At 35.5% G+C, this 27,633-nt stretch overlaps 16 protein-coding genes and 5 pseudogenes across 21 annotated transcripts, besides 2 other annotated features; 9 read left to right on the forward strand and 12 right to left on the reverse strand.

Annotated features, from left to right (window-relative positions):
- Positions 1-17,610: part of a mobile genetic element that runs on past the window's edge.
- On the forward strand, positions 3,985-4,278 carry TVAGG3_0504410 (uncharacterized protein; the record flags this gene model as incomplete). The annotated part of the gene is made up of 1 exon (XM_051236750.1): positions 3,985-4,278. One exon carries the CDS (start codon positions 3,985-3,987, stop codon positions 4,276-4,278), a length of 294 nt encoding a protein of 97 aa, XP_051094574.1.
- On the forward strand, positions 4,907-5,540 carry TVAGG3_0504420 (annotated as a pseudogene). Its single transcript has one exon. A coding segment is annotated over exon 1 (634 nt).
- On the forward strand, positions 5,605-6,000 carry TVAGG3_0504430 (annotated as a pseudogene). Its single transcript has one exon. A coding segment is annotated over exon 1 (396 nt).
- On the reverse strand, positions 6,011-6,453 carry TVAGG3_0504440 (annotated as a pseudogene). Its single transcript has one exon. A coding segment is annotated over exon 1 (443 nt).
- TVAGG3_0504450 (organellar and viral DNA polymerase type B) lies at positions 7,761-8,675 on the reverse strand (the record flags this gene model as incomplete). Its single annotated transcript, XM_051236751.1, has 1 exon — positions 7,761-8,675. The coding sequence occupies one exon, from the start codon at positions 8,673-8,675 to the stop codon at positions 7,761-7,763; it is 915 nt and encodes a 304-aa protein (XP_051094575.1).
- Positions 9,485-9,685, forward strand: TVAGG3_0504460 (uncharacterized protein; the record flags this gene model as incomplete). The annotated part of the gene is made up of 1 exon (XM_051236752.1): positions 9,485-9,685. One exon carries the CDS (start codon positions 9,485-9,487, stop codon positions 9,683-9,685), a length of 201 nt encoding a protein of 66 aa, XP_051094576.1.
- TVAGG3_0504470 (uncharacterized protein) lies at positions 9,714-10,322 on the reverse strand (the record flags this gene model as incomplete). The annotated part of the gene is made up of 1 exon (XM_051236753.1): positions 9,714-10,322. The coding sequence occupies one exon, from the start codon at positions 10,320-10,322 to the stop codon at positions 9,714-9,716; it is 609 nt and encodes a 202-aa protein (XP_051094577.1).
- Positions 11,405-11,568, forward strand: TVAGG3_0504480 (uncharacterized protein; the record flags this gene model as incomplete). The annotated part of the gene is made up of 1 exon (XM_051236754.1): positions 11,405-11,568. A coding segment is annotated over one exon (164 nt), but the record flags the coding sequence as incomplete, so codon positions are not given.
- TVAGG3_0504490 (uncharacterized protein) lies at positions 11,594-11,989 on the forward strand (the record flags this gene model as incomplete). Its single annotated transcript, XM_051236755.1, has 1 exon — positions 11,594-11,989. One exon carries the CDS (start codon positions 11,594-11,596, stop codon positions 11,987-11,989), a length of 396 nt encoding a protein of 131 aa, XP_051094579.1.
- TVAGG3_0504500 lies at positions 12,774-13,035 on the reverse strand (annotated as a pseudogene). Its single transcript has one exon. A coding segment is annotated over exon 1 (262 nt).
- Positions 13,181-13,513, reverse strand: TVAGG3_0504510 (DNA/RNA polymerases family; the record flags this gene model as incomplete). The annotated part of the gene is made up of 1 exon (XM_051236756.1): positions 13,181-13,513. A coding segment is annotated over one exon (333 nt), but the record flags the coding sequence as incomplete, so codon positions are not given.
- TVAGG3_0504520 (phage tail repeat-like family) lies at positions 15,361-15,945 on the reverse strand (the record flags this gene model as incomplete). Its single annotated transcript, XM_051236757.1, has 1 exon — positions 15,361-15,945. One exon carries the CDS (start codon positions 15,943-15,945, stop codon positions 15,361-15,363), a length of 585 nt encoding a protein of 194 aa, XP_051094581.1.
- TVAGG3_0504530 (uncharacterized protein) lies at positions 15,965-16,117 on the reverse strand (the record flags this gene model as incomplete). Its single annotated transcript, XM_051236758.1, has 1 exon — positions 15,965-16,117. The coding sequence occupies one exon, from the start codon at positions 16,115-16,117 to the stop codon at positions 15,965-15,967; it is 153 nt and encodes a 50-aa protein (XP_051094582.1).
- TVAGG3_0504540 (uncharacterized protein) lies at positions 16,137-16,538 on the reverse strand (the record flags this gene model as incomplete). Its single annotated transcript, XM_051236759.1, has 1 exon — positions 16,137-16,538. One exon carries the CDS (start codon positions 16,536-16,538, stop codon positions 16,137-16,139), a length of 402 nt encoding a protein of 133 aa, XP_051094583.1.
- TVAGG3_0504550 (K02A2.6-like family) lies at positions 16,556-17,041 on the forward strand (the record flags this gene model as incomplete). Its single annotated transcript, XM_051236760.1, has 1 exon — positions 16,556-17,041. One exon carries the CDS (start codon positions 16,556-16,558, stop codon positions 17,039-17,041), a length of 486 nt encoding a protein of 161 aa, XP_051094584.1.
- Positions 17,611-19,760: 2,150 nt separating the features above from the next.
- Positions 19,761-20,003, reverse strand: TVAGG3_0504560 (serine threonine-protein phosphatase family; the record flags this gene model as incomplete). Its single annotated transcript, XM_051236761.1, has 1 exon — positions 19,761-20,003. One exon carries the CDS (start codon positions 20,001-20,003, stop codon positions 19,761-19,763), a length of 243 nt encoding a protein of 80 aa, XP_051094585.1.
- A 519-nt stretch (positions 20,004-20,522) lies between these two features.
- On the reverse strand, positions 20,523-21,338 carry TVAGG3_0504570 (annotated as a pseudogene). Its single transcript has one exon. A coding segment is annotated over exon 1 (816 nt).
- A 360-nt stretch (positions 21,339-21,698) lies between these two features.
- On the forward strand, positions 21,699-22,149 carry TVAGG3_0504580 (uncharacterized protein; the record flags this gene model as incomplete). Its single annotated transcript, XM_001326483.1, has 1 exon — positions 21,704-22,096. One exon carries the CDS (start codon positions 21,704-21,706, stop codon positions 22,094-22,096), a length of 393 nt encoding a protein of 130 aa, XP_001326518.1.
- Positions 22,150-22,357: 208 nt separating this feature from the next.
- Positions 22,358-23,369, reverse strand: TVAGG3_0504590 (growth factor receptor domain family; the record flags this gene model as incomplete). The annotated part of the gene is made up of 1 exon (XM_001326484.1): positions 22,359-23,357. The coding sequence occupies one exon, from the start codon at positions 23,355-23,357 to the stop codon at positions 22,359-22,361; it is 999 nt and encodes a 332-aa protein (XP_001326519.1).
- A 497-nt stretch (positions 23,370-23,866) lies between these two features.
- Positions 23,867-24,757, forward strand: TVAGG3_0504600 (melanoma-associated antigen MAGE antigen family; the record flags this gene model as incomplete). Its single annotated transcript, XM_001326485.2, has 1 exon — positions 24,030-24,752. The coding sequence occupies one exon, from the start codon at positions 24,030-24,032 to the stop codon at positions 24,750-24,752; it is 723 nt and encodes a 240-aa protein (XP_001326520.1).
- A 265-nt stretch (positions 24,758-25,022) lies between these two features.
- Positions 25,023-25,057: a mobile genetic element.
- A 1,295-nt stretch (positions 25,058-26,352) lies between these two features.
- TVAGG3_0504620 (translation initiation factor protein) lies at positions 26,353-27,608 on the reverse strand (the record flags this gene model as incomplete). Its single annotated transcript, XM_001326486.2, has 1 exon — positions 26,429-27,499. One exon carries the CDS (start codon positions 27,497-27,499, stop codon positions 26,429-26,431), a length of 1,071 nt encoding a protein of 356 aa, XP_001326521.1.
- Between the last annotated feature and the right edge of the window lie 25 nt (positions 27,609-27,633).

Below are 27,633 nucleotides of genomic sequence, written 5' to 3' on the forward strand. Positions count from 1 at the left end.
TACTTTTGTTTCTGCAGACGATGGAACTACAATGAGATGGGGTCATAAAGCTAATCCGGATAGGTGGTTCATAAACTTACAACCACAATTCCAAGAAGTTGTAGACGCAATGGAAGTGAATGGTGAACCAGATATAGCTGGTATTTTCAGCGCGGCTTTAATGCCATTGAAAGATATGAAACATGCAGATATTTTGGACCAGTATGAAATGAACATGGCTGATGGAAATATAACACCTGACGTTCTAGAACATTTATCTCAAAGAACTACACAGAACCATAGAGATGGTATATTTGGTGAAGAGTTTAGAAAGAAAGTTAGGGAGAGAGAAGGAAGAGAACCTATTGTACATGACCTTGCAAACGAAAGTTTGCAAAATGTCATAAAAACTTACTTTGCAGACAATGAACCGAGAAGGGATGAATATTTAAGAAAACTCAAATGGACAGTACCAAATGAAATGTTAGTATTGAAAAACATGTTCCTTGACAAAATAAAACCAACTACAGAAATAAACGACGCAAGACTGAAAGATTGGGTAAAAGCTTTCCCATTCACAAAAGATATTATGGTAACATGGAAAGAAAACCAGAATGGCTACAAAAACATATATTTGGAAACGAGCTTATTCCATATGGACAGCACTGTTTGAAGAGCTTGAACCGGAAACTCAGGAAAGAGTCATGCAAACAATACGCGAAGACTCAAATACAAACTATGACAAACTCTTTCTAGGATATAGGTTACCTGAGATGGGCGACCAGAGCCAAAGGCAAAAAGGACATGGGAAATTTGCAACATACTAGATGAACATAATGCAAAGATGCAACAACTTCAAGCAGAGGGCAATGAAGGAAAAAGAAGAGTTAAAAACTCAGTCAGGAAGAAAGTAAAGCTTGGTCCACGTGGGTTCTATTATGACATATAAATCCAACTATTCTATATTTTTACTCATATGAAATGTACGCCGCTCAGAATATAACGCCAACAGTTTTGGATGCTATGAATGGAAATGTTTCCGAATGGTATAACGAATGCGACAATGCCATTAGAAGGTCAGAAATAGTTCCTGGAACTTACGAATATACAACTGCTGTTTCTTATGGAAACGTAGGTGAGTTTGGAGAAGGTTCTTCAACAACAGTAGATATTGCTTGCGACAGGTTTCATATATTTCTATTGACAACTCTTTCTTATACGTGGAACAAGACATTGAAATAAAACCTTCTGCCAAGTTGTCTGACAAGAAAGGTTGCAATGGAATTTTCTATGTCGGATACCAATATGCTCCAGAAGTTTTCATGGGATATAAGATATATTCTAACTCTGACTTAGTTCAAACAGTAACATGGGCAAACTATGAATGGTTCGCTTTGAGAAACTCAGTACAACCACAAGCTAGAGAACAAACAGACCAGTATGCAACTATTGAGAAAATAAGAAGACTTGACCCTAACGTTCCAGGAGTTTATGTTAACCTTTCTGGACAAACTGCAGCAGCAGTAACCAAAGTAAAATTGAAACTTAGAGTTCCTTTGTCATCTTTCCTCATCTTCAGGTTTTTAAGATACTTGCCAAACTGGGCAGGAAAAATTTCTATCGAACTTACTCCAAGCAAAAATAACTTAGTCATTGCACCAACACAAGACCCATTCACTCTTACAGACGTAAAGGGAGCAAATCAAACGTCATTCGCCGAATTTTGCAAAGACAAAGTTGACTTAGACTTTGGTTTCTCAAACCTCAACACTGAAGTAAACTATATTTCAATGCTGCTGGAACTGCTTGGGACCCAGTTAAGTTCACATGCGAAAAGTTTGAATGCAAGAGAATAGAAAGCAGACTTGCAGTCTATATGTTGGACCCAGATATTTCAAATGCTTTAGCTGCCAAATATATTGCAGTTCCACTTATGTTCCCTATACACCAAATATCTGTCAAAGACTTTGCAGGTGAAGTTGGAAACCAAAGTGCTGACCCAGGTGCAAGAACAGATATTGCTTAACAACTGCAATGAAACATGCAGATACTATGTTTGTACTGTTCAGACGAACTATAAATGACTATTCTTGCTTCTACAACCCTGGTATTAAATACCATATAAACATAGATGGCAAATATATCCAAGAGAAGAATATTCTACAGTTGAGGATATGAGGTCATACAACTTGACATTAGATGCTATGAACTTTAACAACAACTTCACAACAACCATTAACCCTGAAATGCAAAGTTCTATTATGCCATATGTGAAAGTATGGACTCATACAGGAGCTCAAAAACTCAATATACAAATGGAGACCGTTCAAACTTTTGGCTTGGCATTCCATTTGCTGACTCAGAAGACTTTATGGGTGGTATTTCAACTGTTGGTACAGTTCAAATACAATATACTGGTGACAGAGACGGTCCAAATGAATTGAAAGCAAAGAAGTTTACAAAACCAATAGCACTTTTCACGGAAGATGCTCTTTTGAATTCGTTCGATGAAACCTGCTGGGGCTCCTCAGATTGGTATAACGACAGCTTCCATCGAGCAGATTTTGGCAGCAGGTCAGTAAGTTGTTCTTGAACTGACTTCTCTCCGTCAAATATTGACAGTACGCCAGTTTTGATATAATATTGTATTATAAACTTACCTTTAGAAATATCGGTCAGTTTTGTTGTTATATTTTTGTCTGCTTCAAGAACTTTCACCATTTCGTTATACCAACTTTCTTTGCTTTATGAAAATATTTTGGTTCAGCAAAGACTGCTATTCTATAACATTTTCCATTGTTTGTATAAAGAACTATCTGTCAATGAACTTGTATTGTTTGTGTGTGTAAACTTTGTTTTGCTTCAATTCGAAGAGATACTCAAATACGTCCATCTTTTTATTCTAAGTAAAATGTCATTTCCGAAAAATAGAAGCGTAAGTGTTTCAAAAGGTTTAATGGCGGTGGCAGATGTGAAGTTAAATTCACCAACTCAAACAAACAGTCAAAGTGTTGTTGTCAATGTCAAAGAAAGAGATGTTGAAGTGGGGAAACCATACGAAGACGAAGATGGTATAACAATAGTTCCTGTAAAAGAACAACCAACATACCTGAAGTTAGCAGAGACTTAAGTTCTGTTGCAGATATTCGAAACGACTACCAACAACTTAAAGACAAACTTAAAACTCAGGAGAAGATTTGTCAAGCTTTGGGTATAATGTTAAACTTGGTCGAACACAACCCTGTAAAAGTGAACTCATATGTCATCGCACCTCATGAAATTTTGAAAGAACTATTGAAACTTTTGACAGAGGCAGACGATATAAACATCAAAGAAATAGAACCCGACATTGCTTGCTGTGGTGTTTCATATAATGTCATTGACAAGATATACGTTATGAAAGGAGGTGAAACGTTGAACTTAAAATATAGTTTCCCAGACGTCATAAAAATATTTGACGACCACAACATTTCATTAAAATTTACTTGCTAAGTAAATGGCAGAAGACATAGTGGTTTATACTATTACGACTAAAAACCCTGAGTCATATAATTCTATAACAACAAACTTACAAAGTCCTCAAGGACGATATTGTAACTGACCTTAAACACAATGACGACTAAAGCCTGTTTTGCTCTTTTGACACCAGAAGACTTTGTTGTTGTGAATGGTAAAAAATACTTCTTTGAAGATACTTACTCAGATATACCACCAACAGGTTTTGTTGACTTATTTAATACTTTAAGGACGGATGTAACATGTGCTGCAACTAGAGCAGGTTTCATTATGTTTGGATGTCCGACTGAGTTTACTATAAACGATATGAGCTATAATACAAAACTTATATCTGGTTTTTACTACCAACAGTTTCCTATAACAGGAAAAGGTGTCATACAAGGAATGTCTGTTCCATTGACTTTAAGTACACCATTTATATATTGTTTCAAACTTAGGTTCAAAGTGCTATTCGAATGTCGACAGAAACTACTATGACCAAAAATACTCATGCGTATAAACAACACTTTCTCTGCTGGTTTGCCTATTGTTCATTCGAATGCAGAGTTTTCAGCTTTAGTAAACTCAAACACTTTAGCAAACATAAACTTAACCTTAGTCGACGCAAACTTTGTTCCTGTAAAACTTTTATGTCCTATGTATTTGTCAATGACGGCAGAAAGTTTCGAATTGGAAGATGCAACTGGTGAAAGTATTGTACTACAAGAACAACTTCAACAACAAATAGCTCAAGAACAACAAATGCAACAAATGGAACAAATGCAACAACAAAGTCAAGAATAAAAAAATATTTTTTTTTTTTTTATAAAAATGTACAGAATAGACGTTTCAGATTTTTATGACTTCCAAGCCTTCAGAAATATGTGTCCATTTAGAGACTATAACAAAGCAGTCGAGAATTTGAAACGTTTAGTCATTTATGTTGACTCTGCCCCAGAATGTTATGTCATGAAAGAATGGGATGTTGTCTTTAACAAACCAAGAGCGAACAATAGTTTCAGAACAAGAATGTAGACAGAAACTTAAGAAAATAAAAGTCGTACAAGTTGGCATGAAGATGTTAGATGCTTGGGATATCTTATTGTCAAAGTTAGAAGATTTTTCAGTTCGAGGTATAAAGTTCTATACACCATCTCCAAACTTCTATTCTATCTTCACTGGATATAAATACGAACAAGTAGAATGGAAAGAAAATGTTATAGAAGCTTGGTTAGACCATGTCAAAGAAATTATATGCAATGGAAACGAAAGAGTCTATGAGTATATCTTATGTTGGTTTGCAAACATCTTACAACATCCAAGTGCTAAAAATGAAACTGCTCTCATCATAATTGGAAAACAAGGAACTGGTAAGAACACTTTCTTTACAGATATTTTGTGCAAACTGTTAGAGGGCTATTCGAACCCTAATATGACAAACTTAGAAAACATCTGCGGTAAATTTAACTCTTCAATAGAGAATATGAAACTTATAGTATGTAACGAACTTCAAAGTATAGATACAACAAAAGTTTTGAACTCAGATGCTTTGAAGAGTCTTATAACAGACAAAGTTGGAGTTGTTGAAAGAAAATATAAAGACCAAAGAGTTTGTGAAAATGTTGCAAACTTCGTCATGGTTTCAAACAACGCTGTTCCGATGAAGTTAGAAAGTTCTGACAGAAGATATGTAGTTGTCAGAACGTCAGATTCTCATATGCAAGATACAGAATATTTTGACGACTTAGCAGAAACTTTGACACCTAACTTTTACAACCACTTGTTCTCATATTTTATGACATTAGATATTTCTAAGTTCAATCCAAGACAAATTCCACATACCGAAGAAAGACAAACATTGTTAGAAGCAAACAAGAGTGTATATGAACTGTTTATAGATGAGACTAACTTTGAGTGTTTAGATGAAAGGTCTTTGTACGACTCGTATAAACAATATTGTCAAGAGTATGGTTATATGACAGCATCTAAACGAACATTCTTGGCAAATGTCAAAAATCTTTTAGATACAGAACGGCGTATATACAAAGAAAAATTTTTCTGAGTAAATTTTAAAAAATATTTTTTTATCCGATAGAAAAGATGACGAAATTCATCTCAGTCAACAAGTACATGTCAGGACTTAAAGAAGAACTAGACCCATTCGCTTATTTGAATGTTTACTTCTACCATTTTGAAAAGTCTACATTTGACAAAGTTTGGAACATCGAACCAGTTAAGTTTGCTATTGTGACTAAAAATGGTGCGAAATTTGAAGACTTAGACATAGAAGGTTTGTTAGCAGTCAAAGAAAATTTTGACAGAAGGTTCTCAAACCTTAAAGAAGGCAAAGCATACAAACTTGTTATACCTTATGAACCAAAGAAAGCAGACGACTATGAATATTATGAGTCTAAGATAGTTGAAGTTCAAGGTAAATTGGGTAAAAAGATTTTAGAGTCTAAGCCAGTGTTTGCTCCTAAAGAGGAAGAGAACATTGACATTGACCCAGAAATGTTCTAAAAATAAAATTTTATTTTTACATGTCAAATTTCTTCTCTGGAACTGGTTCAGGTTCTTTCTTCTCTTCTTCTACTTTCTTTTCTTTCTTTTCTCTCTTCTTCTTCTTTTCTGGTGGAGTTATGTCAAATTTCTCGAACCATATTTATGTAAAAGTTCTTTGTCCTTTAATAGCTCTTCTATTCTGTTTTCTATTTCATCTTCAAGAACAGCGCATGTGTCTTCTTTGCATTCTAAGAACTTTTGTTGGACTTCATCTTTCCAATCGGCGTCATCTCTGTCAACAAGTCTGTCATTGACAAATTTTAAGACTGCTCTTTGTAATGTTTTATGGTTCTTGTCATATTCCCAGAAACAGAACTTTAGAACAAATTCACCTTTCTTGTTTACACTATGTAAGATTTTATGGTCGACAGATGTTTTGTCGAAAAGTTTGTCTCGAATATAGATAGCGAAATCGCTAGACATTTTCAAAAGATAAAAATTTTAATTTTTCTAAAAATATGTTAGAAAAAAAGTTTGCTGACATTGACAAAAAATTTGAGAATGTTTTAAAAGAACAAGAGGAAGTTGAAAATGCTCAGATAAAACCCATACATGACAAGTTCTTATTTGCTCAGAATGGTATAACAGGTCTAATTGCACCACCTGGGTCGGGTAAGACTTTCACTTATCTTAAAATGGCTGCACAACAACAAGAACTAGATGAGAAGAACCCATTCTATGAGTTAGTAGTCATTTGTAGTACTTCTGGTCAATTTGACCAAACCGTAATTCGTTCAAAGATATTATAAAGAAGTCTAAGTTAGTATGTATAAAAGACTCTGAGTTGTTAGATTGGATAAAGAAGTACCAAAGAAGAGTTTTGAAGTACAATGCTATAAATGAGTATGTCAATTCGAAGTTTAAAGACCCAAATGAGGAAATGCAGAGAATATTAGAGAAGAAACACTTCAGAAACAAACAGAAAGAGATAGAATACATTTCGAAGAAATTGCAATCTTACGATTGGAAGACTTACCCTCACAGATGTCTTCTTATCTTAGATGATTTCGCCTCTCATCCTTTGTTAAAGAACAGAGAACAAGATATGTGTCGAATTCTTAAGAAGCTCAGACACTTTAACATCTCAGTTGTCATTTGTGTACAGACAGCAAAGAGTTTAAGTAAGGATGTTAAAAGAATACTTACTGATATCATACTTTTCCCTGGATTGTCCGAAGACGATTTCATGGAACTTATGAAAGAGTCCATGGCAGGTAAGTTTGACAGACATGAACTCTGGGAGAAGTACAAAGTCATACAAGACCCTCATACTTCTTTCAGAATTCACATCTACGCGAACAAAGTTCAAATTGTAAAAAGTCAAGCTTGAAAAATAAAGAGTTCATCTACTCTACTTGTTTGAAGTTGTCAAAATACTCTGTTATTTTTCACGATTTTCATGAGTTTTGGCTACCCCTGTAAAAGTCGGTCTAGAGAAATTTCATGAAATTTGGTCATTTTTCAGCAAAAATATATTTTAGGTGAAGAGGTGAGATTTCACCTCTTTTTTCACCTGTTTTTTCACCTCAGTTATTTTATAAGCGTTTCACATGGTAAACGTTATTTTTTAAATTTTGTGAAAACTCAACGGTTTGACACAAGCCCTAAAAATTATTTTACTCAGAATTTTGTTGCTGAATTCAATAAAAATATATTTTAGGTGAAGAGGTGAGATTTCACCTCTTTTTTCACCTCTTTTTTCACCTCTTTTTTCACCTGTTATTTTATAAGCGTTTTACATGAATTGTATGATGTATATTTGAAATCCTAAACAATTTCGTAGCTTCTATTTCTTCTGTCAGTACATCGAATGTTTTAACGATACCGAAAGTTTCTTTATACTTCTTCTTGACGTCAGATAGAAGGAAATCGTCAGCAGTTGGATAGTTTTTGTTCAGAAATGCTAACATGTTCATTTTATCTTCTGCTGGTTTCTCTACTTCTTTCTTTAAGTCAGCATAGTCGTTTCGCATACGTTCTATCTCTTTGACGGAGTAGTTATATTTCCTCATTGCTGCTTTACATTTTGAACATTGCGGGTTCATTTTAGCATTGTACATTGAAACCTTACCTGCTAAAACAACTAAGGCGTCAATTGCTCTCTTTAACTCAAAAGTTGCTGGTTTTATTTGTTCGTTCCATACTTTACCTCTTCTATCTTTATCTCTTATCTGCCATACACATTTTGCAACCAACGAAACAAAGTTGTCGTAGGTCTTAAATTCTTCAGATTTATATATGTCAGAAACATTTTTATATACCATATCGCAGTCTTTGTCCATGACTTTGTGGTTGCAATGAAATCCAAGAAACTCATAGTTTACCTTTCGTATGAACTTCTTTATTTCTACCGAGTCAGTTGCTTTGACTTCTATTTCATCGAATTCAGGAATAGTAAGCTTTTGTTGTTGTATTTCAGGAAGTTTAGGTAGATGGTCAATAATATCCTGCATTTCATAAAGATACTGTTCATTTGTTTCATCTTTCGCACTACAGTCTAAATCTCCTTGGAGAAGTTCTTGCTTTATCTTCTGGATTGTTGTTTCGAAAGTATATGAAGAAGGAATGAAGCTTTTCATCTCTACTAACATTGAAGTTGGGTTCATGACTAAAGAGTTTGGTGCTGTTGTTGCTAACATGTTCTTACAATAAAAATAAAAAAATATTTTTTTAAAAAAACCAACTTTATTTTTTATTTCGGGAAAATTCATGAGGTGAAAAAAGAGGTGAAAAAAGAGGTGAAATCTCACCTCTTCACCTAAAATATATTTTTGTCTGATTTACGCTCATTACGATGAAGTTTCGACAAAACATTTACGTTCATGTTTGACAAAACATTTACGATGAAATCATGAAAATTCATGAGGTGAAAAAAGAGGTGAAAAAAGAGGTGAAATCTCACCTCTTCACCTAAAATATATTTTTATTGAATTCAGCAACAAAGTTCAAATTGTAAAAAGTCAAGCTTGAAAAATCTAAGTGTTTAGTCTTAGTAAGATGGTAGCTTCTTAAAGCATATGCCGTCCTTGAGTTTTATGTACGTGAAGAGAAGTACAATGAATTCAATTACGAGTACAATTGCAATGACAACTAAGGCAACTATTTTTGTCTTTTGCCAGCAAGGGTACTTCTTCTCTTCCAATGGTTCGGGAGAACTATACTCACTCATGAGAAATGCCAAAACGGTTTAATAGAAAAAGTGTCATTTTTTCATGTCCGAAGACTCGAAGGTGCAACACTTCCAAAATACCGACGAACTCAGAAGAGCAGCATGGCAGTATCTTCTTGACAACTTCTTTGAGTTCTCCAGGTACACCTTGGAAAATGCTGAAGAACTCCGACACAGAGAATTTGGAGAAATTGCACTCCAATACTACCTTGACAAACAAAGGGTAAACAAAGGGTAAAATAAGACTAAAAACTTAACGTTTAAAAAGTGACATTTTTAATGAGCTCCGAGTCACCGAGAAAACTTGGTCAGATGTTAGCAGCTTACTTCCCTGAGGAGGATGGAAGCGTTACATACGTAAGGTTCAAAAACAACGAACCTGGAATTGCGTACCAAATTCGCAATTACATGACCATGGAAGAGTACGAAAGGTTTCTACAAGAGAAACCAGCTCTAAACAACTCAGAAAAGAAAGAGTAAAAAGTTTAACTCGTAATTGTTTATTTTTTTACTTGTATGGGCAAGCTGCAAGAATGAAGTCGACTATCTCAGTCTTTGTCTTGACCAGTTGGACTGCTCTTGCGAGTACGTCTGTTTTGCGGTCTCCAGCTGGTGTCTGACCTTCGTAATTGCGCATGTTCTTGAGAGCTCCAACTGTAAATGGCTGTAAGATGAAGAGTCTCTCAGACTGCTTGAGGTAGTCTTCACGGTCACGAACCGAATCTGTGGTACGAGTCGAATTGGTCGACCTTAGGGAAGAGACTGAAAGCCTGTCATCTTCCATAGGGGCTGTGGCATACTCTTTGCGTAAACGGTTCAGACCTTCTTCGAACTCTTGGTCTCTCTTCGATTGGGATTGAGATTGGAATTGGGGTGGAGGGTTTGACATGAACATCCAAGGGTTAGGGAAGTAAGGCATGGGTTGAGGAGGGTAGTTTGGAAAGCCTTGTGGTGGGTAGTTTGGAAAGCCTTGTGGTGGGTAGTAACCTTGAGGTGGAAATTGGTAGTAATTCGGAGGTCCTTGTTGGAACTGAGGTTGCTGAGGAGACTGTTGTGGTGCTGGAGCATGCTGTTCCTCTGGCTGTGGAACGGGTTCAGTAGGTGGGACGTCGGACATTCGTTTGTGTCTTAACCGTCTTTGTTCTGAAACAATATAATATTGTCTTGAAAAAGTACAACATTGTCTTGAAAAAGTACAACATTGTCTTGAAAAAGTACAACATTGTCTTGAAAAAGTACAACATTGTCTTGAAAAAGTACAACATTGTCTTGAAAAAGTACAACATTGTTCTGAAAAAGTTCAAGACTTGTTCTGAAAAAGTACAGCTGTACTCAAATTTGAGAGACATTGTACTGAATTTATACAACATTGTTCTGAAAAAGTACAACATTGTTCTGAAAAAGTACAATATTGTCTTGAAAAAGTACAACATTGTCTTGAAAAAGTACAACATTGTCTTGAAAAAGTACAATATTGTACTGACTCAGTATGGAGCTTGACCCCTTAGACGAAGCAATTTATCTAATTGAGGTAAATGAAACCGTGAAGGAATATCTCAGCAAGTGCAAACCAAGCAAGTCCATTGGCTTCTGGTTGTCCAAGAATAGTGTCTTAAAGTTGGAAATTGAAACAGGTGTTGCAATTCAAGTTCCAGAAGGGCACTGCATTCGATGATATTAAGGATGTGAAGAAAGAAGCCCTCTTGAAGTTCTTCATGAAACGTCCTTGGATACTACTTCCATATCGTGAGAGCCCAATTCACGAATTACACAAATTCTCAGAGCACTACTTCACTACTCTGGACAGCCGTTCTTCATAACCTCAGAAGGCGACATCCAACCAATTCTTCAGCCAGTTCAGTAAACATCTCATTTTAACTTCACTTTTTTTTATGTTTTTACTCACACTCGTACTCAACAGGTTTGTGTACAACTATTTCAACTGTGAACCTTGTATTGACCGGTCTTCCTGCAAATGCAAGTTCGGTCAATACACAATTTATGGTGGCAAGAAAGACAGTGGGGAATGTTATTCTGACATCTGTTGTTGCGCTCGAGAGAGAATTGAAATTCCAGACCCAACTCCAACACCAACACTCAAGTTGCCAAAGACTCATGTGAAGAAGAAGCCTTCTGGTAAGTTTCTTATAGCCATATACATGGCACGCTTTGAGTAAAAACATTTTTTTCATTTTTTGAATGAAGCAAGTTAAATTCGTCCCACACCAATCTCAATGGACCGATGAAGAGTTTCAAGCCATGGTTGAAGGCGTTGAGAACGACATAGACGGCGAACTTGAAGGAGCTCAAACCACAATTGCAACCAAAATTGCAGGAGTCAAGGAACAGATAGCTCCACTTAAAGCTACCAAAGCTACTCTTGACCTCATGGATAGTTACCGTTTAGAAGTAAAGAGTGGAATAAGACAATTAAAATTGAAACTTCTAAACTACGAAGCTATACTCCAAAAGTTAGCAGAAATGAGAAGACTTTACCAGAGCTACTTACATGTAAGGGACTTACCTTCAAGCAGTCCGACCAAAGATGAATTTTCTGACATTGTCCCAATTTTGTCCGAAAGTCAGCTCAGATGTTTTGAACTGCTCCCAACATATCCAGAATATGAACGTTTGCCTGAACTCTTCCGCAATCTCAAAAAACGTTTTTTGGTTCTCATGTTCGAAACTTTTATCGGAAGAGACAACAAACGTTCAGAAGAAGAACAAGATATTATTTTAAACTTGTTGTATGACATAACTGTCATAACAAGCTTTTTGAAGTAAAACCGCCATTCTCAAACCACTTCATTTTTTCGATGTCCGAACAAGCACCGAAGCCAAACTCAATGGCAGATGTCCTTTCAAGGTTGCCAGAAAAGCGCCCAGTTCAAATTCAAATTGCCCAATTGAAAGCTCATCTGACAAACACCGTTAAGACTCTCCAAAGTAGTCTTATGGAAGAGATGACCAACTCAAAGCCGATGTCCTCATGAACCAAGCTTCCAATGAGAAATGCCTGAACGATTTCGGAAACCTTGCGCATTTACGAGAGAGAACCGAGACCTTGCCAGACTCATCTACCGTTTCTTCGAAGAGATAGACGCCATCTGGAAGGTACTCGGAAAGGACAGAACATGCAACACCGTACTTCGTGAACACAAATTGAAGAAGGAATTGTCGAGGAAGAAGAGAAAAAAGAAACACGAAGAAGAAGAGGAAGAAGAGGAAGAAGAGAAACACGAAGAAGAGGAAGTTTGGGCAACCCTTGTTGCCGATGACGGTTACGAAATTTCCCAACCCTACCCATACCAAATCCGCAACAAGGAGACCGGCAAGGTTCTTACCCCAGTCCTCAACAACTTGGGACACTTGAACCTTACCTTCGGAATCGGTTCAATTCCATGGGCAAGCTTGTCGCAATTCAATGGGTTCCAAATCCAGACAAGAAGACGAGGGTCAGACACATTGACGGTGACAAGCTCAACAACCGTAAGGAGAACCTCGAGTGGTTCTAAGAGTAAAAAATTTTTATTTTAGGGGGAAACCCCAAGTAAATTTAGGTGTTTTGTTATTTAGTTAAGTAGCTTAAATTAAGAGAATTTGGACAAGTAGTTCCTGACCCTGAATTGGACTCTTTCGTCATCCCAGTTGCGTAGGAGGTCGTCCCAGAGGAGTTGGTAGAATTGCCAATCCAAGGACGATTTGTCCTCCCAGGCATTGAGGATGTACTGCTCGTAGAGTCTCATGACCTCTGCCTTGCACCAGACACCCTCTCCCTTGGAACGTAAGGCTTCTTCGAAGTGCTCGAATGCGATTGGCTGCGTGACCATCTGAAATGACACTTTTTGTCCGTTTGGTCAATGTTCGTGTCTCGTGCCATAGTCGACGAAAATACAGACAAACAGGTTATATATGAGTTTGAGACCAAGAATGGTGTAACTCGACCTGTCCGATTCAAATTCGAATAAAAATTTTTTATTTCATGCAATGTTTTATTTCTGTGCCGTCTTCTTTAACACCCCAGTACTTCCTTTTCGATATTACATGAACTTCGGTGAAAATTTTGTCCAATTTGAATTGACCCATCTTTTCACCGACCATGCCCATTTCAATGAGTTTGTTATAGCCTTCTTCGTTCGTCATGAGTGCGTCAATGTTCTCATAGTAAACCTTGACTTTGGATTTGACTTCGGAGAAGAATTTGTTGTAGTTGTCAAGGACTGCCTTTGCGAACTGAGGGTAAGACCAATGTTCGACAATAGGTTTTAATGTGGTTACTAAGCCACTTTGACCTTGAGTGAATTCGTACTTCAAAACAAAAGGAGAAAACCTTTCAACAAAGTTGTCGACCTTCTCATAATGTTTACTCTTCATCTCTTGAGGTTTCTTAATGGAATATCCCCATGTCGAATTCATAAGCAATTTGAGTGTCATTGCAAGTTTGCGGTTTGAAGCTTTCCTAATATCATAGAGTTGTTGTATGACTTTTCCAACTGTATAGTTCCTTCCTGGGAACTCACCATCTTCGTTTGGAATTCCAGTCGGGATATATTGGACGAACCTCATGTACGCAGCGTTAAGGTCGACATAGTATATTTTTTCGTATGAGTCGAACTTGTCGCAACCAATGGGTCCAGTTCGTGGAAATTCAAGTGAGTCTCTTATCTTCTGAGAAACTTCTCCTGTTATCTCATAAACATCGTCGAAGCAACCTGTTTCATATAAAACCTTCTGACTAACTCCGATGCTCTCCAATACAATTTGACGTCGATTGGATTTCTCAATGGAAGTTTGTTTATAGCATCTTGAAGTTCTTGCAACCTCATTGGAAGTTCTTCTGGTTCAGGTTGGTATCCGAACAATCCAACTCCTTTTGGAACTGTGTACTTCTTTTGTACTAGAACTTTGTCTGGAACAACTTTTGGTCTTGCTAACAGTGAAAAGTTTGTTTCGTCTTTTGGTACAAAACTTTCTGTCAGCTTGTCATCTGGAATTGGTTCCAACAAACCTTTCTCGAAAAGAATGTTAACAGCTCTGACAATGTTGCACTTGCCTTTTCCGAACAATGGGTTTGTAAGACTTTCGTTCAACATGAAGTGGTTGTGGACAATTACAATCTTCAACCATGGTAAGTCTTTGCTCAACAACATAGTCGTCATGTGAAGAACCTTTCTCAGTCGGAATGTTGACTCGGATATTGACATTTGCCAACGGTGCAATTTTGCCAATTGACCTCTGAGAATGTACCTTGTCTTCACACATGACTCAAGATACTTCATCTTCTCTCTGAACAAGACCAGAGTTCCTGAGACATGTAAGAATACAAGGTTCATTGACAATTGTTTCAATTGAATTGTAAATTCCATACCTTGTCAAGTCAATGTCAGACTTATTTATGAACGGGAAGTATCCAGCATGTTGTCTGACTGCTTGAGGGTTATGTTGGTACCATTCGAACTTTACACTTGCAATTCCTTCAATTGCATTCAAAATGTCTGAGTCGGAGTCAAACATTTGTTCTCTCTTTGTAGTCTTGAAAGCGTCGAGAAGTTGTGCGGCTGTTGTGACATTGCCATGTGCATAGTATATATGACCATCTAAATCTGTTACGGTTAGTCTGAGATTGTATCCTTTCTTATTTCCGTCTTGAATTGCAGCAAGTACACCCATGAAGCCTTCTTTGTTCTTTCCTTCGTCAAAATTTACTGTAAAGGTTCGACCAGAAGTAATTTTACTTCTAACTACGATACTTTTCATATGCATATCTTGTTCTTTCCATGGGAGCATGTGCGTCTTCACCTTTTCCTTTTTTCCTTCTCAAGGGATGCAATTGTTCGTCATGTTTCCAGTAGAATCTGGCAAAGCCGTCGTGTCCTTCAACTTGAGGCTCACTAACATCGAAAGGCAAGTTCATAAGACGCTCTTCTTCTAACCTCTCCAGTCTGTTTGGATAATTGGCGCGCGCGGTTTCTAAGTCCATCTCGTAGCGAAGACCAGACAGTTTGTCATAGACTTTTATTGGCTTTCCCTTCCTATATTTAAACTTCTTCGAAACTTTCCAACCATATCTTTCTAACTCTGCTTTTATTCTAGCAGACCTTCTGTCCATTCTATATGGGGGCATTTTTATAAAAATAAAAAAATATTTTTTTTCTTTACTTTACATAACCACCTGCTGCCATAAGTCTTTGACGCCAACCCATACCAGCTAATGAAGGTTGACTTGGTTTAGTTTGGAAACTAAACTTTGGTTTTGGTTTATCTTCAGTTTTTGGTTTTTCTTCTTCTATCGGTTTTTCGTCACTTTTCGGTTCCTCTGACTTTACCTCACTTGCAGGAACAGTTGTGTCGTCAACATCTTCATAAATATCATATGCCATTTGTTTTTGTTTTCCTTTCAACTTTTTGTGTTTGTTGTAAAGTTTAGAATATTTCGACTCTAAGTCAATGAGATGTTCTATAATGAACTGTTGGTCAGTGAAGTAAACTTTTCCATCTGTTGTCTCGAAAGCTCCTTCAGACTTCAATATTTTATTTGTGAGAGTCTGTTTCTTTTTTGAGATACTAGCCGTTCCATTTCTATGAAAAGTGACTTTGTAGTTAGGGTTTGTATTTCCAGACCTGGCACTTTCTATTATTGAATTTTTCTCTTCATCGGTAAGTTCTTTGACAGGTTTTGACAATGGTTCTGAACTTTTTGTTTGTGGTGTCAAATCTACCGTTTCAACTTCTTCGGTCATTTCATCTCAGTAAAAAATTTTAGTTTGGTTTGTTTTCAACTGGTTGTTGTTGTTTTTTAAGTCGGTCTAAAACTTCCTGAGGTATAGGAAGAACTTGACAAACACGTTGTGTAACTGCTGGAAGTCGACAAATCCATCTTGAACCCATTTGTCTCAATGCTGTATTGTTCATTTCATCTCGGTAAAAAATTTTACATTCCCCACGTTTGAGGCGGTTGAGGTTGGTTATTGTTTACCCATTGTTGTGCATGGTTATATCCTCTGTTAAAGAATCTTTCACCTTGGTCCATATAGTGTCCTGCTTGGTTATAGTAGTCATTTGCTTTGTTATAATAGTTTCCTGCTTGTCTTCCTACATTGTCCATCCATCCTTGAACTTTTCCTCTTGTTTCAGGATTTGGAATAAGATTTGCTGCATCTCGTGCTACCTCCCAACCTTTCTGTACAGTTTGTATAATAGGTTGTGCTTTCTCTTTAAGTATACCTAATGTACTCAAAATCTTCCTTCCAATTCCAAATGCACCTCTGGCTAGTGTTCCCACTGCGGGCAAAAATCTAGATGCGACTCCTGCTATTGCGCCAAATAAACCCATTTCTTATAGGGTAAAAAATGACGAATCCAAACAAGGACCCCTATGTTTCTAAAGCGACAAAGAAAGCACTCATGATAAAAATCTTTAGTTCAACACCAAATGCTTGGTTTATGGATATCTTGGAAAACATTCCGAGGTATAGAGAAGATGGACCACCATACTGGCTAATATTTGTCGGTCAAAACACAAGATACTGTGAAGCCATACCATTACAGTCCAAAAATATTTTAGATGTGAAAACTGCTTTGACAATATTCGTTGACAAATACCATCCAACAAAACTGACATCTGACTGTGAAAGTTCTTTCAAATCAGACGATATTAAAAACTATCTGCGTTCAAAAAATGTAAACCAATATTTCATTGTCGACCAAAACCATTCTGCTCTTGGTGTCATTGACAGTTGTATAAAAATCTTAAGAGACTTAAATCAACCACAAGGTGGTGAAGCAAATGAAATGTCATATGCGACAAGTATAGACACTTCTCCATGGCAAAGATGAGACAAGTTTTAAATATTTACAATAACCGTAAACAAAAAGGTTTGGGAAACCACTCCCCCGAAGAAATGAAAAACAACCCCGACTTAGAGAAAGACTTTATATTTAACAATTTAGTCAAAAGAGACAAACAAGAAAGAATGCCAGGCTTCAAACTTAAGAAAGGTGACAAAGTAAAAATAGAAATACCTAAACGCGACCCATATGAAAATACTATTGACTATGACAACAATGGAACTCGACAGGTACTCACATTCGTGTTCGTAAAAATAGAAGAAAGTATACAAGAGAATATTATGAAGTTTTAGGCAAACATGGCAAAATGTACAGACTGCAAGCAGAAGATAAAACTACTATTGTCAGACCTCGTTCAAACTTGTTAAGGTTCAAGGTGGTATACTTTCAAAGACAGTTCCAAACAAATATAAGACAACTCCTGACGAATATGCTAAAGAAGTTGAAAATGACGACTAAGCAATTCTATACCATGCACAAACTGTCATGTAAGGTGGCATGTATTTTTTACCTAGTCCTGTAGATGTTGTTGTAAAAGTATGTTGGTGGTTTCCTCCTGGTTCAGTTTGTCGAAAAGTCTTTTTTGCTGAATGGTATAATCTGGAGATAAACGTCATAGCCAGCTTCATACTCTGAGTTGTATAATGGGTGGTCTCTTAATGAGTGGCTATGGTCGCCAGAAAAGTTTGTTGTACCAGAATGACTATGTGGTGGCAAGTTGTCGACAGATATCGTTTTACTTCCACCTGTTTTCTTTGGAGTGTGTGCACAATACAAAAAACTTTCGAGTATTTGAGTCCAAGTTCCAAAACCAAGTACTACTTCTGGTCTGGTAGAGTTCATTGACGTATAAATAGAACCAACCGGGTAAATGGTTTGAAGTATTTCTGTCTTTAATGTTTGAAGCTCTTTTTTGTCTGCTTTCTTGTCATATAAATCTTGAGCAGTGAATTTAATATTATGTTCATCCTCCATGACATAAACATCTCTACATCTAATGTTTCTCATCGTTGTTATGTCGTCATCCGATGTTAAACCTTGTGGAAAGTTAGGAGGTTTACAATATATTGCATCCCCACCAGTTTCTTCAACCGTTCCTTCAATATTTTCTATACCAACAGTTGCGAAGAAGCTATGTGTATGTCCAACGTCACTTTTCCTGTTTAAGGTTTCTTGTAAGTTTGTAATATTTGCAATGGTATGTGTATGTCCAACGTCACTTTTCCTGTTTAAGGTTTCTTGTAAGTTTGTAATATTTGCAATGGTATGTGTATGGTTCTTATCCGCTTTAAGGTCTAAACATCCTGAAACCCACCCTGTATTGGCTTTACCTTCTAAAATCTTCGATGTCCGTTCATGGTACCATTCAACCCTTTTTATAATTTCATTGTCTTTTTCATCCACATATTCCTTATCTGCCTTCTTCACTAACCCACTAGCCAGATATGCTAACTCATCGTCAACATACTCTTTGTCAGCTTTCTTTTCAACATCCTCTTTCGTTGCATATGTTGCATCTGCTCTGTCATGTTCTTCTTGAACTTTTTCAATGACATATTCTTTGTCAGCTTTGTTGCCAACATCTGCTTTCAAAAGAAGTTCATCTATAGGCTTCTCGTTTAAAGTTCTTTTTGTTGGATTTATACAAACAGTATGGTTCTTACTGTCTTGAAACAGAAACTCGTCTGTCATTGGGTTTAATGTCAGTTTTAAGTTTCCTTCTTTCAATGACTCAGATATCTTAGAATAGTTTGAAAAGTTTGTTGTGTTCTTATTTAGAGCTTGCAAAATGAGTTGTCGGTTGTGTTGTATTTCTCTCATAGACGCTGTTTCTTTCGACATTTTTATTCTAGATAAAATATGCTTTCAATAGAAAAGAAATTCAAGAGTTGCTACAACTAAACCATTAGATGAACTTTTTACTAATGTCGGTCAAAAGTTTGAGACAGAGACCGTAAAGCATGAAGGCTATCGTTTTGACTACCCCTTAAGATGGTTAAGAGACCATCCGTCACAAAAGCTATTGGCTTTCGTAGAATGAAGTTCATTTCAGAAGCCATACATGGTTTCCCATTTACGGTCGCTTTTGAAGTTCGATACTATAACAAAGAAAAACGTACGTATGAGAAATTTGAACAGGGAAAACTTTTACAAGTTAGTTTGCTTGTAAACTTAGAAACAACTCTTCAAGCTTTTCAAGAAAAAATAAACGATATCTATCTCGAATATGCAAAACAGTACAACATTGACGAAGGAGAGTACCATCTCGATATTATATATGACAGGAAAAATGCAACTGTTAAAATCAATAGAATAGAAGACCTTGGAGAAGACGTTTATATTTCTACAAAATATAACAACTTGGCATGGTATAGATTTTTGAGGATGTTAAATCAGCCTGCAGAATATCCAGTACACCCGAACTTTTATGAAGTCGAAAACCCTAATGGAACATATGAAAATGTTTTCGACTCAGATGCTATTATAGTTCATGCTTCATTTTCTGGTGCACAAAACTCTTTTTATGCTTGGCAAATGACTTTTACGAAAAACCTACAAAGCTATATGAACCACCGAGTGGAAGTATTTCAGACTTTCAAGTATGGTTTACTACAGATGGAAGAAAGAGAATAATTCCATTATACCACGCGTTTTACTTAGAACTTAGTTTCATATACAACTACTATCGAACGGTAAAAATATAATTTTAATACGGTTGAGGTGTTGGATTTGGTTGCCAACTAGACTGTGGTGCAGGTTCAGGCTGTTGTATAACAGGAGCTTGTTCTTCTGGTTCAGGGTCTTTAGGTATAATACCAACGAACTGACCTACTCTTTTACCAATATTTTTGACTCCGTTCCAAATTCCTCTTCCGACGGTTTTTATTCCATTCCATATACCTCTTCCAACATTTCGAAAGAAGTTTCCTATTCTTCCAAAGAAACCCATTTTACTATATGTAAAAATCTAATGTCCACCTAGTCTCTTACGTTTCCTTCTGAGTTCCATAGCATTCTTTAACTGGAGCTCATACATTCTATTTCTCCTCTGGTAGAAAACATACTCTGGGTCAACTCCTGTGTTCGCGTCATCTGCATAGAGTTGTTTATATCCCACTTCGGGTTTGTATAAAACTCTTTCCATCTCATATTTGCATACCATGGTGGTAAGCCTAACGCAGCGTCATTTGACATGGCAGTTTGCATTTGTACATCTGTTGGCACTTGACCATAGTTTGCCATTGCAGTTTGTATTCTAACTTCATTTGGAATATTCTCTGGGTTTGGTTGTCCAGGTTGCTGTGCATTCGCTAAGTTCTGTGCGTCCATTTAATATTAGATAAAAATATCTCTTACGAGTACATATGCTGAACATTTGCTGGTATTGGTTCATCTTCATATTCTCTGTACTTTTCTGCCACGTCAAATAAGTAAATGACACAATGGAAAAAACCTAAAACAAGTAGTCCTATTTCAAACCACATTTACTTACTAGTAAAATTTCTTTGTTATGACACTTTCTCCAGTTTATAGGACCTCTCTCATATTCTATCTTATCGTATCTAAAATCATAGTCATGTATGTCCTCTAACCATCTCATGACACTTTCCAAACCACTTTTATCGGATGTAAAGTAAAAGCATGGATGGTTATGTAAAACGTCTAAAGTTTCTAAAGAGTCTCTCAAAGTCCAGTCTACTTTATTGAAAATCCCATGTGTTATAGAACGGCGGGTCCACTATAAAGAAAACATTTTCCTTGTCTTTATATTTTTCATACAACTCTGTCCAATGACATCTCACAAACTCTATACCTCAATATATTTTTCTATGTTCTCTTTGAAAACATTTGTATAGTTAAGATATAAAACTTTTGACATAAGTGTTTCAATGTCATGAACTCTTATAGCACCACTATATAATAGTCTAGCAGATATACTATCCCAGTCTATATATTCTGCTTTTTTCAAAACCTCTCTGACAGTATTTTTCTTATCTAATGGTATACGTTCCATCTTACCTATAGGTATCTTTTCTTTTAACTCTTTCAATATTTTGTTTGTGTCTGGTATATGTTTGAGACGGTTCATATAGTTGTCGAAGTCATTGCATATAATCTTTGAGTCAGGAAATACAGTATGGCACAAATGAGATATATAGAAACTTCCACCGAACAAATCTACAAATGTTAGACCATTCGGTAGTTTCTTAAGTTCTCTCAATAGAATATCTTTACATCTACTCTTATTTCCAAAGAAGGGTAACGGTGGTTTTGTAAAATTCATTTTATATATATAATAAAAATGTTTTTTCCTGAAAAGTGACAGAAAAGTGACGGGGGGCTAGAGGGCACGAAGTGCCTGGAAGCCCCACTACCTTTTTTTTTTTTTTTTTTTTTTTTTTTATCCTATCATGCTAGGCTATATATTATAGCATATCCAAAAGGCAAGGAAATCTATCAGAGAAGCCTTTTTGACCTATCGTTGCCCTACCTCTTTCATCAATCACCTTCACGGTTTTACAAAATTATACCGATAGATTAAATTCCTTATACGTTTAAGATGGATGTCCGTTTACGCATTATTCAATCATGTCCGTTTATTTTGTGAAAAACCGCTTAGGTTTGGCGGAAAACTATTTTTCACTTAGGATGTCATCCAGCCAAAGCTCCTCCCGCCAAACATCACCATCTCCAGCTAAGAACCTTCCATGGTACAAGAAATGCTGCTGCTGCAAGAAGTGCAACGGCTCCTGCTGCAAGTGGTTCCGTGCTAACCAGAAATTATGCAGGGGCATCTTTATTGCCTTAGCCATTATAGTTATCTCCCTCTTTATTCCAGATGAAACCACAGAAGCTCAGAAGCAAGAACAGAAACAAGTAGAAAACATTCAAGCCCAAACAATAAAGGTCCCAGAACAAAAACAAGATCAAGTTGTCACAGAAAGTCAAGGAAATGTTGAAAGTAGTTCTATTGAAAAGGCAGGAACTCCAGAAAACAATAATCCTCCAGAAGCTGAAAATTTGTCCGCAGGTTCTGTTTAAGTTTGTATAACGGTAACTCCTTCTTTATCAATAAATTTATTAATATGATTTTATTTAATACGCTTTTTACTCATTTCAATTAGTATTTGGATGTTGGTGGTAATTCATCATGTTTTTTATTGAGATTTTGTCATGCGGGTTAAGAATCGCGAAATAAGTGTGTAATTTCTTGTTGTACAGTGAATAAATCTCAAGAAAGAAGATCATTTAATTTTAAAAATAACAATAAATAAAATATAATAAAAACAAAAACAAAAGCTATCTAGTCAGCTTTAACCTGTGGCACTCCTAGTGGATCTCTAAAGATTGCCTTTGAAGAACCGAAAAATCCTTTAAATTTAATTAAAGCAGCAGTTATTGTAAGAACGATTGATATTATTGCAAACAACTGACTATATTTTGAGAAATCAAAAGGCTGTGCATCTATTTTTTGTGCTGTAAGAGTTGAAACATATGAATATTTTTGGCTTTCCGAAAAATGTTGTCCGTCAAAAGAAATCGAAAGGTGGCATGTTCCTGATAGTTGTGGTTGTAGGCAAGCTATGGATTTGTTCTTAAAAATTTGAGCACCTGAGATTAATTCATCGAATTTGCAAAAAGCCATATATGGTTCAAAGCTCGAAACTTCAGTGTATTCCACAATAACATGAATCGGATGAATTCCAGAAGATGGAGTAATTATATTTTTGATTGAAGGTGCTGGTGGATAGCAACTGTATCCATCACCAAGCAATCCATCATGACATTTGCATGTATTTTCAGCCACGCATTTAGCGAGTGTATGACAAAATGGTTTGCAAGTCCAGCAATCTGTTCCATTAACGTCGCCCTCCTTGCCAAAGTATCCATTTCTGCATGTGCATATGTATTTATCGCCAACACGATTTGGATAAGAATTATTTCCAATACATTCAGGCCTGTCTTCATCAAAATCGCCCATATGATGCATTCTACGAATCCTCTCAATATCTTTTTCTGCCATTAATTTTTCTTTCTTTTTGATATCATCTTCTCCTTCCTCTTCGTCATCTGTAATGATTGAAGTTGTATTGGTTGTGTTTTCTGATGTACTGTTGTTTTCTGTTACTAAAGTGCTATTATTTGTTATATTTGAAACGTTTTGATTTTCATTTTCGTTTGATAACGTTTTATTGATTGTTTCTGTTTGATTTGTAATAGTATTGTTTATATCAGAAGATTCTTTTAGGATTTTGTCTCCTGTTTCTGATAGAGTTGATGCTAAAAATAAAGAAAAAAACATTTTATGATTTTGACGCAGAATTTCGGCAAAATAATGAATGTTTTGGAACGAAATAGTGAAGAAAACTATTTTCTTGATATAGAAAAATGTGGTGGCCAGAAGCATTACAAAAATGGCTAATATTAAATTAAATTTGTTTATATAAGGAGAAGGCACATAAGAGCTGAAAATTCCATTGATCCTATACCTTTTAATTTCAGATATCTCTTATGATTCTTCAATGATGCAAAACAATTTGAATCAGAAATAGCTTTTGAATGGAAAGAAGCTATGTGTTCGCTATCCCTTGTATATATAGCTGCACCTTTGGGAATATAAATTTCTATTACATATATTCGAAAAACTCAAGAAGTAAGCGGTATCTATTTTCCAGTGCAAACATAAGCGGAGTTATTCCAACTTCTTTTACTCACCCATGTACATTGGCGCCATCGATTTAAATCTTTGATCTTTAAGGAATCCTGTTCCTTCTGAAATCGTTCTAAATGGTATTATATTGTCATTTGTGAGTCAAGGAAAAATATAACTTGTAAACACAAAGCAATGGTTTTGGAATATGCGTTAATAGGTAATATTCCGTTGTTATATAATCAGAATCATTCTGATATCATTGTTTACAAGTGTATGTTTTTATCGAGATTATTCCTGAAATGGAACTGTCACTTTTTAAGTATGAGCGATTCGGATGCATACGAAGATCGTGGAGATCAAGGCGATGAAGAACAACGTCATGGCGATGATCAGGAAACCAGCCGTGTTGCCAGGTTTTTCTTGTATAAAAATCGTGAAAGACTTTCCGTTAAAAGAGCACAATTAAAAACTGTTATGAATAAAAGTGTCGACTCTAAAAAAAATAACGTCGTTAAGAGGGCTTCAGCCATGTTACAAGAAACTCTCGGTCTAAAAATCCATGAATATGTTCCTGAGGGAAAGAAAGGTACAAGTTCAAAGCTTTTCTTAATCAGAGATAAGAACTACCCTGAAGAAGCCCCAATTCCTTTCACTACACTTGAAAAACAGAAATATGGCATATTAACGTTTATCTTTATTGCATTATACTTCAAAAACGGAAAAATGGATCTTGACCAATGCTGGCAGTTGTTAGAAAATGCTGGTGTCGAGAAAGATTCCGAAATTATAGGTAATTGGCCTGATCAAATTCATATTTGGTCAAAAATGGAATATCTCAAAGAAAAGAAGATAGAATCAGAAGCATGTCCAAAGATAGAAATATCATACGGAGCAAGATTTCATTCAGAATTTGGCGAAGAAACCATTCGAAAAATGGGTAAATACCTTATTAACGACGGAGTTGAGGAGCAAACTGCAGACGCCACCCAACAAGCTGATGGTCAGCAGCCTAATACCCAGCGCAGTCAAGAAGTTATTGAGTAATATACTTATATATAGAGTAAATGTTGTATTTTCCTATTTAATTTTCAATAATTTTATATGAAACTGAGCAAAATCGAATAATTCGAAGTTTTTCAAAATATATCAAAAATCTTTTTTTAATAAATTGAAATAATATAAGGGTGTACATACTACTCTCTGACAAGCTCTCATAAAATGAACAAATCCTTGTTTTAATAGTAAAATACTATAAAATATCAGCTTTTCACCTCAGCAGTTGAGACATAAAGTTAGATATGTCAAAAAAATTGAGAGAATGTCAGAAAGTGATATAAGTGTACCCTTAATGCCGAACAGTATTAGAATCATAAATAACCGTATGCTAATGAATTAGAAATCATATTTGATGTGTAAAATTGAGAATTTGTCTTAGAAATTCAAAAATTATCACAAAAAAATACTTTTCCTTCGGAAAGTCTCTTATTCAAGTTTTTTATAGGGTTTCACTAAGGGTTTCGTTTTGCGAAAAAAACGTACAATACGCAATTTCACTAAAAAAACATTTAGCTAGCAATTTCGACCTTTGACTCCACTCAAGACGTCACTTTTTTAATTTTGCGGTATCATATTTTTGGAAAATCTTTATGAATATTATATAAAAAGTCTCTTTAATATCTATATTTCATATTTTTATCGATTTTTAAAGTTTTTGCGAAAAGTATTCAATTATTTTTGCTATTTGGTCGGGTAAATGTCAGATTTGCGACATTTTCTGATATGATATTCAGATTCTACGTTGATAATAATGCTTATAGAACCCTCTTGCTATTGTGTCAAAATTGCGAAACCGATAGCAAAAATATCTCGCAATATCAAAATTGAGATATTGAGTGAATTATGCATTATAGAGATTAAAAATCTGATTTGTGAAAACATCTCATCAGTTTCTAGCTAATTCAAAAATCTTTACTATCTTATTCGATTAAAATGAAAAGGGAATAGTTTTATTATGCTTTAAATGACAGCCTTATAATATAATCATAGTTTTCGCTCAATATGCAGCATTTTTTTTCGAAATCTATGGTCAATATCCTAAATACTGATTGCTTTGCATTCATATCTCTTACATTTTCTATACCCACATCACTATTCATTGCTATTCCTATCTTTTTCATTTTTGTTTGTTTCTCATAATTTCTCAAAAAACACGATAACTTGATATTTGTAAATATCATACTTTATAACGTAAATAAGAAATTGACCTATTAAGAAAAGCAGTAATGAAAAGAAAATCTGAAATTCATAAAAATTACAAGTTTCTGATGACAATTAGCTTAATTAAACCAGGTACAAGATTATATAATTGTATTTTCTATCCAATTATCCATATAATATCTTATCCAGAAAAAATAACTTGATCAATACCAAATGATTTTTTAACTAGTAAATAAAGTATTTTCTTTACACACACATTGTATATCATAGTTTTTTTTTTTGGTTTCGCAAAACATCCAAAAACAAATATGCTATAAAAGTGACAATTTTAGCAAAACGAAACCCTTAGTTTCACTCAATATTGAGGCAGAAAAACGATAGGGAGACTTTATGTAGGAAAATGAGTTTAAAAAAAAAGAAATAATGGCTAAAATTATAAAGCATAAACGTTTAAATATAAGTATTAATATATTTTAGATGAAATAATAATATATTCTACTTTATTATTCATCAACGAAGTAGTTCTGCTGAACAATGGAGAACACATCAGTTGGAACGTGAGCCTTAGACTCATTCTTCATCAATGTAATAAGTTCTGGTGGAATAGAATCTCCATCTGGGTAAATAATCGTAGAATCAGTCTGGTCAACTATTTCATCATCCATAACCTGTCTTGGATCCTTCAAAATCGCGTAAGTTTCACCTGGATGATACATATCTGATGTAAGTTTCATTTCCCAGTACAATGCGATGACTGTCTTTGAGTATCTACTTGCAGCGAGTGCGGCAGCATGGCTAAGAGAGAAACTGATGATTCCGCCATTAGCAAATACAGTTCTAGCGGAAAGAAGAACGACATTGACCTTTGGAATGATAGCAAAGACAGAAGCATCTGGAATAACAACGATTTTAACCTTGGAACTGCTCTTATTCGTAGAAAGAAGATTCTTTATCTTATTGGCCATATCTATGCCGTCGTTTCTAGGAGCACGGAGTGGAATGAAGACTGTAAGTTCGCATTTTGCTGATACAATGAACTGCGCAACAGACTCGGACCGACCAATTGTCAAAACTACATCATTTGCGTGAAGATAGTCACTTGCGTTCTTTGCGATATCTGGGTATGGGTTGGAAAGATCGTTCATGAGTTCTTCAAGCTGAGATTTCATGACATAGCTGAGATCTTCTGGTAATTCGTGAGAAGATAAAAGTTCGTCAGAATTACTGCTTGTAAAATTGGTATAATCGGAGATGATTTGAAGTAATGAGTGGCTCTTTCTCATTTGAGCATTCGTATTTGTATTTCTTTGGTGATAATCCTTTATAAAATCTTCAAGTTTAACGATAACTTGAGAGCAAATGTTCTTAATAATTGTATCATTGGGGAAGTCTTTGATAAGTCTGTCTGTAATGCGACGAATTAAGTCTTCAACGTTTGCATTTGATTTTGCATTTTTAATTGCATCCAAAATGAGATTAATCGTTTCAATGGCAATATGGTGGCTGTTATTCTCATTGTTTCTTCTGATTTTGAGCTCGTACTTAAGGAGATTATCTAAGATTACTTGATTCATTTTGACAACCGCAGAGACACTTTTTTGAGTATTTCAATGCAAAATTTACCATAATTCTATATGATACATTGCTCTGCTTTAGATAATGCATTTTAATTTTCAAATATCGGATGAAAATTTTTGACCTGGAAAAA

The sequence above is a fragment of the Trichomonas vaginalis genome, chromosome II, assembly GCF_026262505.1.
Source record: "Trichomonas vaginalis G3 chromosome II, whole genome shotgun sequence".
NCBI lineage: Eukaryota > Parabasalia > Trichomonadida > Trichomonadidae > Trichomonas > Trichomonas vaginalis.